Raw genomic sequence first — 15,579 nt, 5'->3', positions numbered from 1 at the left:
CTCACTTAATTTATTTCTTCTATAAAAATTTTCTTTGTATGACCTACTTCTCTCTTTTAATATATTCTATCTATCCCTAAATTAACCAATCATCTTTATAATCAAGTGGTTTTCAATACAATATGTTAGGTTGTAATGTGCACACCTATAGATTAATGTGATAAGGATCCACACCTAAATGAAAACATGTATTTCCTTTTGAAAATCTTTTGAAGTTGGCATTAAATATAGATATTGAACTAAATGTATTTCTTTTATTTATGACCCTTTATGGACCTGTAATGAAGTGTAGCTTACATCAAATATTACCGTAGGTATTAAATAATTATTATTACACTGTTGAACAAGTTACTATTATATTGAAGTTAACTCTAGTACATGTTTGAGTCAACTATAAGAATAAGATACATACATGAGGTGACTAATAAACATACAAAAATATAATCATACCTTAAAAATATAAGCATAAATTCTAAGAACATGTTAGAATCTAAAATACCAATCACAATAAATAATAATTAATGATGTCATAGATGACTTGGCAATTCCTACAATTGTAAGTAGGAATAGCTTAACGTTACAAAATATGATGAGGTGAAATGTGATACTAAAAACTTGATTCTAATTAATGTAAGTATTCATAAAAAATTATAAAATGTCTTAAATACAAATAGTATTACAAAATATAGCTTTGGTTGATAAAGTATTGCCCTTACATACCAAATGTCCATATATCAAAAATTAAACCAACACATTTTTGCTCTCAAATGCAATTTTGAAATTTTTTGTAATTGTTTAAAAAGAAATTCCATGTATTTCAATATAAGCATTTACAAATAAATTCCAATAGTACCCTTATGAATCAAGTCTACCCAACATCATAGTTATGTAATTCACTTTTAAATTAAATTATTACAACAATGAAACACTATTTTATAAATAAAATTAAAGAAAACACATTAACCCATATTTCTAACCCCTTGAAGGAGAAGCATGGCCAAATCAATTACATTTCAACAAGTAGATAGTTAATTTTTAAGAAATTCACATATTAGTTATAATAGAAAGAACAAAATCACAATGTACACCAAAATCTAAGATTTTATAAGTTAATCTAATACAATTTAAGGTTTCAAGGAAGAGAACTTTTTTTATTCAATTTTTAAAAAAAACATAATTCATAATAAAATAACACATTTTTCGTATTTCCACATTATAACCTTTTCACCTTATGATAATATATATTTCCTAATTAACTTCAACAAATGCGAACTGATTACATTTTAACTAAAAAATGCAATGTTCTTCACACTTAATTTAACTTGCCAGATAAAATAGTATCATGTGTTCAAATATTTTAATATCATAATTTACATTTTGACAAGACTATCTAGTCATTTACATATATGAAGAAAAATGTACGAATATATATAATTATAGAACACTCAAGAGAAGACACATTTACAAGTCTAATCACATAGGGAATTGAGAATGGTGACTAATTTGGATATTGAGTTCATGAGTTTCAACATCAACATTTCTATTACATAAGGAAATATTTATACATTTAAATAGACTATATGCATTGTCTTTGATTAACTACCCTTCTGATTTTCCTTATTCCTGCATAGATCAATAAAGTATTATATAACATCTACCAATATAATGTTATTTAGTTAAAGCGAATGAAAAATCACTAAATATAATAAGGTTTAATAATCAAATTTTAATTGAATCATTTATACTAGCAATGTTTAATCATGTAATAAGACAACACTACAAGTATTGAAGCTACACAACTCGCTTATTATTTTAATGAAAATAGTGTACTTAAAACATCAATACATAAATATTAAATTATATATAGATTGAGTCGCCTAATATTTAATATGTCTGTATCTACAAGTGATAACCAACAAGTAAAAATATAAAGTTGTTTCACATTTTTATAGAATAAACGACCAATATTGGTCCAAATGTATAATTTGACTCATGAAAAAGTGACATTTTAATTTTTAAAATGGTGTAATCTAATATATGTGTATTTTATGCTTGTAGTTTTTGAAAAAATAAATAATTATTTAAGTATAGTTTTGTATAAAATTAACATTATAATTTAGTTAAGGGCCTACAAATCCAATAAATAACATAAGATTGTTTTTGTCTTAAAGGTTGTCGCTCCTCTAATAGGAATTTTTTTTAAACATCTGGCTACTTCTCCAGCTCATGCCTCTAGATGTGTTGTCGTGGGGTCCTTAGTTGTTCATGGTTCTACCTCTATTGCTCGTGGGATTTTTTGGTCTACTCTAGCTATGCTTGTGCCTACCTTACCTCCTAGTGCAATAGTCTCTGAGTCCACTATTGCGGTGTTAGCACTCTTGTAGATTTGGCTTGTGATGATGTTCCCCCTACTATTGTTGTATCTAGTGTCATTGGTGTTGGGGTCCCTCCTCCAAAGAGTTTTTATAATACTAGTGGATGAAGCTTTGCTTGTGTTGCCAGATCTACTACTTGCATTCCTTTTAAGAGGAAACTTCATCCTCTATCTTGTACAAAGACCTCCCCCATTGTGGTCTATGTGATGTGGTGGAAAATATCGACTTCTACCAATGTTGCAGGTTGGTGTGTAGATTCTTTGGTCTTTGGTCATCTCTCTTAAATATTCATCATTGGGTGATGGATTTTTGGAAGTCCCTAGTTTTAGGTAACAATGAGCATTTCCCTTGTAAGGGTTATTTTATTACTTTTATTTTTTTTCTTGGTCATGATTTGGTTTTGAGCAAGTTATGGGCTTCACGTATCTACTGTCTCTTTCAAACGATGGACAAAATCCTTTAACCCTCTTATTAAACCACTCAATGTGTGTCCATTGTCAATGTGTGGGTTTAGTTTGAAATATTTATAGATATATCTAACTTAGCTAGAATAAATCTAGCAAGATCATTTGTTTGACCAAAATTAATTTTTAGTTAAAAATGCTTAAATTCACTTGATCTAATAAGTTGGCTAAAAGTATGGTAGAGCTTTGGACTTTTCTCCCAACTAATATAAAAATAGAAACACTAGAAAAAGGAAAAGGCATATACATTCTTCTTACACTTTTCAATTCCCTAATTTTTTTGAACAAATTTATTATTTGCATTATTTTTTCTGAGTTGATTTTATAATGTTTAATTTAATATGGGTTTTCTTTAAATTTGGTTTTTCATATTAGTCTAAGTTTAGAAAAACTTTTTAAAAGCTTCAATTATATAATATTGGTTGGATATTATCTTAGCTTGTTTAGAGTGTCCATAAAACTAAACATTTGAGAATGTTGGCTTCTTGTACCTTGCGAAATATTGTCTTTGATGTATACTTAAGGGCTATAGGTGGGAGCTACAATTTTTTATTCTTACAATTATCTTATGTTTTCATTTATTTATTTTCTCTTCTAGTGATTTATCATTATTAGCTATTAGATTTTCTACAATTTATTCAATAAATTTTGTGATGATAATAATATAATACCCATGCCTCTAATAAATTTGAGATCTTTTGGTCATATTTGTCGTTACCCCACATGTTCTCCAATACCTTTCTATTACCATGTATTGCAAAATGTATTTGAAGGCTTGATATATTACAAATTTTACTTTTGTATAGAATCACTATACCATGTATCTTTGGATGTGTTGGGAGATGGGATATATTCAATATTTTGGTAATATTTGTAATTAGCCCACATTTCCTCTAATACCATTCTATTATCATGTATGGCTGAATATATTTGAAGGCTTGATATATTACAATTTTTACTTTTGTATAGAATCAAGTTACCATGTATCTCTAGCTATATTGGGAGATAGGATATATTCAATATTTTGGCTCTCATATATGTATATTAGAATATTTTTAAAAAGGTTTCTTCCAAGTGTGAAAGAAAAATATACAAATTTATAGTTTTACTTTTGATTTACGGTTTAGTGTAAATATTTTGCAATATATGGTTTAGCATATAATATTTATTATTTAGGACATGGGGCCTATGGTTTTACTTTTTTATTAAAGGTTTATGTTATAGGATATATGGTTTAAAATAAGGTACAAATTTTATTGTTTAGAGTTTAGGATTTATAGGGTATAGAGATAATTCTAGGTATATATAGTTTATGGTCTTTATTGTGCCTTTCAAAATGTGTACCAATTCTCTTTTGGTAATATAAAGACAGCATTTGTTTGTTTTAGGGTTTTGTGATGTTGTCATTATTCTCTCTAATCGAGTTAGGAGAGATGTTTGATTTCAATTACTTTTGGGTATTAATGTTGCAAAGATGAGCTTTTGTATTTATTGATGTCAAACTTGTTGATTCAGATGAGCTACTTAGTTATAGTCTCTGGTTTAGATGTGGCCTAGTATAGTGTAGTTACAGTGAAGTAGCAATGTGATCATGTTGATGTATATTCATGATTATTCTAAAAGGTTTATAATGATGTATCTTGATTTTTTTAGAGATTTGGTGTTGGTTTATTTGATCCATAGTTTGTGCTTAGTCATGTGACTAATATGGTGTCACTATATAGTAATGCATTGTGTTCCCATACTTGCAAGTACTTTGGTGATGTTGTTCAGTATTATTGGTACTTGTTAATTATATCTAGGGCATATGAAAGCACTCTTTGTGGTAGTGTGCTTAGACAGCTTTATATTTTGCACCTGACCTATACTATTTTGGTTTGTACAATTGCATGTAAATCTATGAGCGATGATTCGGGATGGACTAGAAGCTATGCTAACTTGGTGAGAAGCCTCACATGTCTCATTTTGCCTTCTAGATTTGTATTGGATCTTGTTTCTAGCATACTATTTGGAATTTACACGTTACACCTAATTAAGCTGACCTAATTGGTATCCTTGAGCTTGCAGTTAGAATATAAAGGATTGACTCATCGTGAAGAGAGATGGATAAGGTTTGTGTGTTGTACGAAGTATATGTGAAGAAGTATAGTGGCTCAAAAGTGTTACAAAGCAGTGATGAAGACAGACTATATGTTTTGAATTATGAATTGTGATTAACATTTCAATTAATGTGGTTCTTTATAGTTCAACTCTATTGATATATATTTATTAGATGTATTGTATCTTGCCTTAAAAAAGTGATCTTCAATGTTTGAAAGTCCCTTTTTGTATATTGCCCTAAGGTTGTGTGCATTAGCTTTAGAAGTTATCTCAAGAGTAGTGAGCTCCTTGGTCTCTAGCCTAAACATTGTAATCAACTTATCATATAGTGAGATATATAGTGAGATATTTCTAACTGTGGTTTTTCCCAATTTGGGTTTTCTGTATAAAAATATTAGTATTCTTGTGTGGTTGCTTTTGTGGTTCTGGGCTTTTAGTTTCATGCATATGTTAGATGGAATTAAGTTTTAGCAAAAGATTAAATCTTATTAAGTTTTAGTGTATGTTGATTCACCCCTACCCCCCCATTGCCCCCCCCCACCCCCTCTCAACATCTAGTGATGTTCAACAATTAAACCTACCAAAGTTCATCGTGCCTTGGTAAAGTGACCACTAAGATCCTTGAGAAAATTTATTTGGTCTAAAGAATAAATTAAACTTGTAGGATTTAAACTTATTATCAAGCATGGTCCACTTTTACCTAAATATCTAAGTTGTGACTCTCAGACCTTGGTCTTTCATAGTTGGTGAGGAGGTTTCTAAATAAAATTGGATTACCAATTAACTTTTTTATAAAATTTTCTAGTTTGAAGTCTACAATAATATTATTCTACAACTACATCAAGAACATATTTTATGTTTTAAATAAGTTCATTTTATAATTAGAAGTTTCCGATCTAATTTTGTTGAGTTATTTTGAGGTGGTCAAATTTCTTTACCATGTTCTAGACTAATGTAATTTTATCATTTAGCTTCTTGTGGATTCAATTGTGCGAATTTATTTGTATCAACGTTAAGAAGCAATTAAATGATACAGTTATGGATTGTGAAAATTTGATAAATTTAATCTATTGTAATTTATCTCTATTTTAATCTCCATAAGATAATCTATTGACTACTTTTTCTTTGTAATAATTCTTTACATTGCTTTCATATAAAAAACAAATTAACTAATTTTACATGTCTTAAAATATCTTGTCCATATTATAAATAATTTTATTTCTATTCAAATTACTTTAATATATCATAAAATGTAATAAGATAGAAATAATGACTTCAAAATTAGAAATTGTACTTTTGAAATGTAATTATTTTATTTATACATTTTTTAATTTGAAAATATTTAGCAATCATTATAACTCCCATTTTCTATTACTTTGTTTTAAATTAAAAAATAACAATTTAAAGATAGATATATTTTAATTCTTTTTTAGATTCAATTTTTTTATTTTATCAAGATATTTTGTTTAAATGGAAAACAAATCTTTCATTATAATATGTCCAAATTAAAATTTCAATAAATGTAATATGAGATAAATAACGTGAATAGAATATATATTTGCATGTAAATAATACACAACAAATTTGACAATTTTATTCCTATTAATTTAATAAAAAAATTATAAGATGATAAAGAGTCTAACCTTTTTTATTGTCTTCTTCTGTTCGTTCAAACGAAGATCCTACAGAAATCATTATGTTAGAAACTATTATTAAATAAATATTTTGCGGTCCAAAAAGTAGAGTGGTATGTGATTAATTAATTATTATAAAATAATATTTCATACCTTTTCTGATTTAATACGTTGTATTCCTGCTTGAATCTTATTCTCTAATTCCGTCAATTCATTTACATTCAGCTCCTCAATATTTTCACCTTTCATATGACTATAAAATATGAAGTTAACATTTACTATTAGAAAACAATAATTTATATTAAAAAATATATATTAAATTATAATTACACGATATAAATTTACCATATGGAGCTATATGATTCTTCAATCTTTCGAACAAGATCCACAATTTCTTTGCCTTTGCACTAAAAGAAAAATAGGAAGAAACCCATCTTAATATATTTCAAAATTTAACAATTGAAAATTAAATAAGAAAGTTTACTAGTTAGTAAATCAAAATATATCATAATATAAAATAAGTATTTTGTTTGCGGGGTTAGGAAGGTTGATCTTGTTCTTAATCTAATGGAAAGAGTAAAATGGAGTGTCTTGAAAGCAGGTTGGTTGAAAATCAATTTTGACACATCAAAAGATTAGTGGAGCAAGTAGTTTGATTAGTGGAAAAGTGATAAAGAAAAACACAAACAACAAGGTAGAGTTTCAAGTTGCTCTCCTCAAATTGACAAGTTGTATAAAACTGAATGTGAGGCGGATACATCTAGAAGGAGACTCACTAATAATAGTTAATGTGACACTACATAATTCGACTCCAAATTGGAAACTACAAAAATGACTACCCCGATTTGGAAACTCATTAATAAATTTGAGTACTCCAAAATTACACATGTTTATAAGTTGGAAAAGGAACAAGATGGCTAATGAGTTGGAAAAGGCAGTGATGGGAATACTAGCAAGAACAAAAAATATTAATGAACATGAGGAAGGTAATCCTCCAAATTTCGAAGATCAACAAAGGACAACAAACCTTCAATTTTCTTTAATCTGAAGTAAAAAAAGGATGTGTATTAATTGCATGAGGATGGAAGCCTCACCACTTTTGAGAGGCAAGTGTGTGAATGGAATGTCATGTGAAAAAGGGTTGCTCTTTTAGGAGCTGGGTAGTTGTCACAAAATCTTTTTGGACACGGAGTTGAAACAAAAACAAACACCCCACTAAAATTAACATGCCAACGTAAATAGATGGTGTTTCTGGGGGAGGTGTCAAAGAAGAGTCTTAAGAGTATGTTTAAGAGAAACCATGGTCTCATTATACATGATGTTAAGGGACCATGGTCTCATTATACATGATGTTAAGGGTGTAATTGGAGATGATTTCCTAAAATTCGACCATAGATATAGAGTCGATAGAGTTGATTCTTCCCAGAAATGAAGTGGAAGGTTTGGAAGGCGAACCGAAATTGGCCACACAATTAGCGGTTTAGTAAGGGGGTTAAAGGAAGTTGTCCAAGGCTTAATGGGGAGGGCGTGAGCTCCCCAAGCCAACAACTTACCCAAAACCAAATCCCTATCATTCGAAGAAGAAAATGAAGCAATAATAAGCCTTTAGTACAAGGAAAGAGCTCAATATTATGAGCAACCAAAGGCTTCCAGGAGTCACTTACCCAACTATGGGCATCCAGTAGAGAGGGTCATAATACAAAGAATCTACACACCAGGGCACCACACTAGTAGAACTCGATATTATCCCCAATGTCCTGCCCACAAACCACCACAGGGGAGAACTTAGCTAGGGAAGAGGACGAAATCCCTTAGAGGGTTGGGCAATAGATTTGACAATTCGAGCAAAGCTATGTTTCCCAACAAAAGAAGGTTTTGGTGGGGCCAAAGTCTCCCTAGCTCCAAAAACAACACCCTTTTTGAGAATCAACGACACCATTAGGCAATGCATCATCAACAAAGTCGCCTAGATCAACAAGGGGGTCAAGAGGGGCCAGAATCAATAGCAACAAGGGGGGAATGGAGGTGCGATCCCATTAGATCAGAAGTAGCCTCGAGAGGGCCACAACCAAAGACCAACGCAGTGGACGCAACCAACACAAAATCTGCCAAGCATTTTGAACGAGGGTGGGCAGGAGAGTCGTTGAGCGCCATTGGTAGTTTTTTTAATATTAATTAAATGTTAATTAAGTATGTTGTTGGCATTTAAAATGCATCATGTAATGAAATAATCATGTGATTTAATTTACAATATTTTGAGATATTAACACTAATGTGAAATTTAATGTTGATGTATGTTAAATTATTTAGATATAATAAATTAATATTATGTAATATTTTTACCCCATCTGGTAAATTGCATGTGCCTCAACTATTTTATATATGTATACATGAGTACTATTGATGCTTCTTGAGTGGTTGTAGGTATTAAGTATCGACTTTACCTGGCTACATAGGTTTGTGCGTACCCTTCCTAATGGTGGTTAATAGTAGATAGCACATTGGCCAAAATTATCACCGAACCTTATTGTGTAATTCCCCATGTGAATACCAATACAAACCCGAATACTGTGTTTTGTAATTTATGAAATACCTTAAGATTCTCTTGTGGTCGAATAATAAAAAGTGCATGCATATTTGTGTTTAATTGCATATTATTGTCAATTCTAATTGTTGAAATGAATTTTAATGATTTTAATTGTAATTTAATATTTTAAAATTAAATATGTCTTATGAGTATTCATTTCACTGACGTTTTCATAAATAGGGCATATGGACGATTTTGAGGAATTTAAAATGTTATTTCCTTTATATGTTTTTTATTATTTTCCAAAAGTAATTTGTGAGTGGGGTTTCATTTGAGAAAATTAGGTCATTTTAATACTTGGCTTTTTTGGGGGATTTTCGAGCTCTCAAAACCCTCCCAACACTTGTATTTTGGAAAGAAGATTTTGGAGTATATTCTTAGAGAAATTTTATAGGTAGTTTAATTGAATTAGGGATGGAAAATCATTTAGGTTTCTCCTTGGATTCGAGATCTCTTTCCAAGATTTTAGAGATATTTATCTTTCATTTTTGGTGCAAAATTGAGGTAAGAACCTCACAACTTTCTTTATGCTCGATCGTTTCAATTTAAATTATTTGTAAATGAATCAATGAAAGATTTAGAACATTTTTCTTATGCTAACTATTCCATTCCATTGAGTATTTAAGTTGTTGTGAGGAAATTTTAGGAAACTATTTTTGCGAAATGCTACCATGCCAAATTTTTAATTGAATGGACAATTTACGAAATTGATTGTGGAAATGCAATGTTGGGCAAATATGATTCAAAAAGGCATTCCTACTTTTCAATGGTGGTTTGTACCATTTTGTCATTTTTGGGAAAATTTGTGATGTGTTTGAAAGTGGATTTTGGAATATTTTGTGTTAAATTATGTTATAAACAAAGGTATTTCTGTATGAAATTTCAAAATTGAATCATTACAAATATCGTATCATATTGATTTCATGTATCAAAAAAAATTTCCTATTTTATGAATTTTGCTCATTCTAGTTAAATAATCAAATTCTAAAGTTGATGTGGTTTAATTTTGGTTTCAATGAACCTAGGGTAGGTACTAGAGTCAATTATGGGAGTGGCTCCCAATGTGTGCCCGACCTAAAGTTGCACACTAGCAATCATGGTATGGGAAGTTACTTAATCAAGTGATAACTAAATTAAAACATGGGTAATAAAACTTAACTAAGATAATTGGATGCCCCTTGCATGCTTTGAGCGCTTGTATAGGCTAAGGATGACTTGGGAAGATATGCTCTCTCGTGGAGCGTTGAATTGGGAAAAATTGAGTCACCTCGTCTATATGAGAGGACTACTCAATTTTTTGTGAGCCATCCCTTTCAGCTATGTGATAACACTCGACTCTCTTACTCTCTAATACCTAGCCCTGTATATTTTCGTTGGTGTTGTTTAATTGATAATCATATGGTTACAATGTGTGTCAATTCACAACGTTATATGTCACCTTGCATTTGATGATGAGTGGTATTCTTACCTCAATGCTTTATGTTTTGCATGCTTGTATGGTGTGTACTCCATTCTCTTGCATATATTTGTTTGCAGTAGAGATGTTTGGTTTTTCTCTCCTTTGGAGATGTTTACTTTCTGATTATGTTTATTGTTTATACTTTGTAGATGGATTGCATGTAAGCCTATACTCTTGTGTGTATTCTATTGCAAATATAGTTGTGTTATCATTTGATGTCGAACTTGTTTGGTGTCGCTTATAATTGATGTCAAACGTGTTTGGTGTTTTCATTGATGTCATAAGTAAAGATGAGTTTGTGTTGTCTGTGATTGTGTGTAGTGGTGACAAAGGTGAAGAAGTTGCAATTATTCAATTGTGTGGTTGTGGTATGTGGTTCGGAAATGAGTATTAAGATGCTAGTATGTTGTTTGGAGGCGATGTTGAGTGAGTATGAGGTGTTTTCAAAAGATGACAACGATGACGTGGCTTGGACGACATATTAATATGGTTCATGTAGTGTTCTAGTTCAAATTTCATGTGTTGGTTTATTGTTTAGTGTGATTAGTTATGTGACTCTGGCCTACTCAGTTGATTTATCTTATTTGCATCATACTCTTTTGATCTACAGATGTTTTAGATGTTAAATTAAGATGTTGGTATGGGTCTTACTGAGACATGTGAAAATCCACATCAAGTGATTTTTTTGGGTTGATTGGTTAACCTTCTTTATTGGTTATCTACATAGTACGTTTGATGTTGACTTTGGAGGATGTGTTAGAGTGTGCAATTCATTGGAATCGAATTAGACAGACGTGTTGTGATGTATTTGGCCCCCTTTATATCTTGGAGTGGGACCGTATTTGGTTTAGTTTCCATTTGTGGCTAATTTTGTGTAATTCATATAGATTATGTTTCTGACCAACCTAGTTGAGGGTTTCAATGGATAAGCTAATAAATAAAAATGTGTAAATGTGTGTATTGTTGTGATATGGATTGATGTGAATTGAATAATGTACAAACATATGTGAAGAAGTAGAAGTGAAAATTTCAATTTGTGTTGAGCTTTGATGATCATGTTCATCAGTGTGAGAGATTTTTGATGTAGTGAATGTATGAGTTATATTTGCCATGATATTATTCGCTTGACAAAGTGGTTCAAGGAGAATTTCATGATTCATAGATCTTGTTCATTTCATTTCATCATTTGCTTGTGCACACTGAAAGACAAAATGTCCTCTTGGTATCTTGTGCAAATTTGTATTTTGCCCCAGAGAAGTGAGCTTCAATAATGCATGTCCATTTGTATCTTGCCCTAGGATTGTGCATCTTAGTAATGCAAGTCCATAGTATCTTTTCCTAAGGTTATGCACCTTAGTCGTGCAAATTCAAATTAGGAGCAGTGAGCTACCTTGGCCTTGAGTCTAAAACATTTTAATCAATTATTCCACATAAATCTAGTGTTCTCTTGTGTATCTTGTTTTGTCTTTTCATGTTTCATTATTGTAGAGATAAGATAATTGTACTTTTAAAGTTTAAGGGCTTACAGCTAAACTAGCTTAAGGTCTGGATTGAGTTCAACATATTATTGTTTAAGTATTTGGGTCGTGCAATTATCTCCATGAGCATGGTGGGGTGAACCTCTAAGTTCCACATGGTCAGGTGGCTTTGATAACCATCATCAAGGACCAAAAGTCATGGCTTCGTGGATGACATCAAGTTCATTCTACTACCATTTTTCTCTTACACTCTTATTATGTTCATATCAATTCTTATAAATTTAATCTTATGGATATTTGGATCCAATATATATTGATATATGTGTATATTAGACACTCCTCATGGAAGATGATGTAATCAAATGAAAATGGTAATGAACTATGTAAGGTGGGGAAAATAGGATTTACAAATCTATTCAAGCAAACAAGGAATCTATTTTCCAACCTACCAATTATATTGGAAGGAGAATGATCCATTAGGCTCTAAATAATCTAAGCACAGAGTGAATTTAGTGGTCCTTCACCGTCACTGGAATATGACTATGCAAATTGTAATTGAAGAATGCAAGAAGTAGGTCCAAATAGATGGAAATGACAATTTTTAGCATGTATGAGAAGACAGAGAACTGGGAGACCAATTTTAGAAAAAGGACTAGCATGGTAGACTATGACTAACATGCAATCTAAATTTTAGGTAGAAGTGGAAGGAGTGAGGAAATATACTTGACCTTTCCTCGAGACTAAGGCGGTCTGCTTGGCCCACTCCTAACAATTTCAACTCCAATGAATTGCAAATTGTAGCTCTCCTCCTGCTCATTTTGCACTTGTTTTTATTGGTTTGTCATCTATTCCAACACAAAAAGAGAGGAAATATTGATTAGAAAGTGAATTTCCTAAGTCAAACCCCAGTTTTAGAAATTAACCTTGAAATTGAATCGAATTGAACTTGAATTGAAAGTGTGTTGATATGTAGTAGAGGGTAGAACTGAAAATGGAATGCGTGTACCATCATAAACCTTCTTGATGTTGAAATGCTCATGAAGATGTCGACGTTGACTTGAATGAACTTGACTTTAGGAATGAAAGATCATAAAATCTAGAACAAATGCATAGATTTGCAAATTACTCCTAATCTCCAATGTCTTAATGCTTGTTCTCTTGCCCTTGAAATTGAATTATCCTTTGTTGTCTCCTTTTTCGTCTTTATATCGTCTAGCTACCCAAAACGAGGGAGGATACCTTGCTTATATACTTCTCCAAAGAATTTTGGGGTGCAAAACACAAACCAAACCATCACAGGTAGAGATTTCCCGCTTAACCCTGCTAACTATTAAGTGGTACAAATTTGGTGCTAAACATGGGGGAGCATGGCACCTTGAATGGCCCATGCTCAAGAGAAATTTTTCCTCCAAGATAGTTCCAAATATGGACCTGAGGTCTAAAATGGGATGGAGAAGTTGGAATGGGATTTTAAATTGGGTTGTATCAAGCATGTCGAGCACAAAAGGTCAAGAATGCCAAAATAGGCCCTAGATAAGCAATAAATTGCAACTTACGATGCTACAAATTATAGTTGCTTGTGTGTTTTGATATTGCTATCAAACACATGTTGTATGCATGCCTTCTTTACCTTTCAAAATTGTATCATGGTTACATGTATATGAACCTTCCAATTCTGGTTAAAATAAACTTAATGGTGCCATGTGCCCTCTAGGAAGGTGTTGTAGTCACCTCATGATGTTGTCAAGTGTTCTTGTAAAGGTTGGAGTGGATTAGAGTCAATTTGGGTCCGATTCAGACAATATGAAACCATGTTTTGTAGTCTTGTAAAGTGTCCAAGTGTGGTAGTTCTTGGTTCTTTGTTAGGGCAAGAGTTTAGGGTATTATGGAGGTGCATCTCTCACTCCCCATCTCTCCTTGTGCACGTCGTTAGTGCCTAGTATTTGAGGGTGTAGTTTGCCTACTTTGTTCCCTTACCTTTTCTAACATTTTTTAGTTTCTTGGGCATTCACAAGGTTCTTTTTATACTCAATGCATCTGTGGTGTTTGCGGGATTGATCCCCAACTTCGATATTTTCACTAGTCAGGACACCAATGTGGAACAAAGGAAGACAATGTGAAATTGGGTTACTAGGGGCACTAGTGCCTTAAATGGACACTAGAATGTCTAGAGGACTAAGGCGCATTGCACTAGTTTCCCTCTCGCATGCATGTATCATGTTAGTGTGCATAGTCCCTTGTGGGTGCCCTAGTCCTGTGTACTTGTCCAATAGGGTTTTTAGGATCCTAGAGGGGCAATTTGAGGGATTTGACATCATCGTTAAGGCTTGGAGAGTCAAGGAAGCTTGTGAAATGGTCCAATTATGTTTTCAAAAAGCTCTATGGGTTTTTATTGTATTGGTCTATGTGATGGTGTCCACATAATGCCAATTGTCACACCTAGGACTGAGAATAAATCCTAGTTTATTGAGAGAAATCTTCAACCTTATGAAGTCTTGATAGGGTCAAAACCATTGATCTACCTTACCTAAGGTTTTATGACCTTCCTCAATGGTTTGTTGGTTTTTAGGGACTTCAATATTTGGCTCCTACGTTGTCACATTACAACAAGATGTCATATGTTTACAGCTAAGCTAGTGACACATACATGTGGCTATGGAGTTTGGGCTTGAGTTGGTCGGCTTAGTGTGATGTGGATTGGAGGTTGATGAATCATGTGGTAAAATAAAGCATTGCTTTAATGTTGATGAGCTATAAATTTTATTATTTAAGTGATCCCTTCCTACTATTCAAAAAAATATATACTTGTCACATCCCTTAAAGGATCCCATTATTGGCAATGATAGGTACATCAAGCAATTCGTTGATGGCATGGTTTAAGGTGATGCAAGTTTCATAATTCATTTGGGAGTATTCTAATACCCACTTCAATAGTAATATTATTGGTGCTTGTCAATATCGTGGATCCATGCTATAATAAGGACATAAATAACAAGCTTCCAATGCCACCACCAATTTTAGTGAAGACTCCATGAACACATTGAGATATGCTTACACCATAATACAAAATTACTATAATTCAAAATCATTATTTAAGAATCCAAATTCATTTTAAATCTATTGATAAATTATTTTATAAGTCTAATATATTAATTCATAAAGAAGAACATTATAAAATGTATAAAACAAACATCTCTTCTTATAGAATCAAAGGTCATACTAAAGGCACGAAAAGAGAGAAATAAATGAGGACGGCACTAGCTGCACAAACAGCCCTAAAGAAAGGACCTGAAAAGCCATTTACTACAGTTTGTACTATTGCGGCCATTAAAACTGGATAACACAGTCATGGATAAGAAGGATAATTTGTTCATTGGTTGGGAGGCCATGGAGATTTAAATCGCCCAACTGAGACGCACAATAGACTTCGTTTTATATAAAGTATGGTACCATTTTTTAGCGCATAACTGAGCGCCACTCTA

The 15,579-nt window shown here is 31.9% G+C and overlaps 1 protein-coding gene across 1 annotated transcript in view; it reads right to left on the bottom strand.

Annotated features, from left to right (window-relative positions):
• Nucleotides 1-1,177: 1,177 nt before the first annotated feature.
• LOC131053800 (agamous-like MADS-box protein AGL11) overlaps nt 1,178-15,579 on the bottom strand; it is a 31,415-nt gene continuing 17,013 nt past the window's right edge. Inside the window, exons 3-6 of the mRNA XM_059213640.1 lie at nt 6,919-6,980; nt 6,727-6,826; nt 6,583-6,621; nt 1,178-1,623 (exon numbers count right to left, since the gene is read on the bottom strand). Coding sequence (XP_059069623.1) covers nt 1,618-1,623; nt 6,583-6,621; nt 6,727-6,826; nt 6,919-6,980 — 207 coding nt within the window. The 3' untranslated portion in view covers nt 1,178-1,617. The remainder of the gene's footprint in view (nt 1,624-6,582; nt 6,622-6,726; nt 6,827-6,918; nt 6,981-15,579) is intronic.

The sequence above is a fragment of the Cryptomeria japonica genome, chromosome 10 (assembly GCF_030272615.1).
Source record: "Cryptomeria japonica chromosome 10, Sugi_1.0, whole genome shotgun sequence".
Classification (NCBI taxonomy): domain Eukaryota; kingdom Viridiplantae; phylum Streptophyta; class Pinopsida; order Cupressales; family Cupressaceae; genus Cryptomeria; species Cryptomeria japonica.
This window is presented reverse-complemented; position numbering and strand designations above follow the sequence as displayed.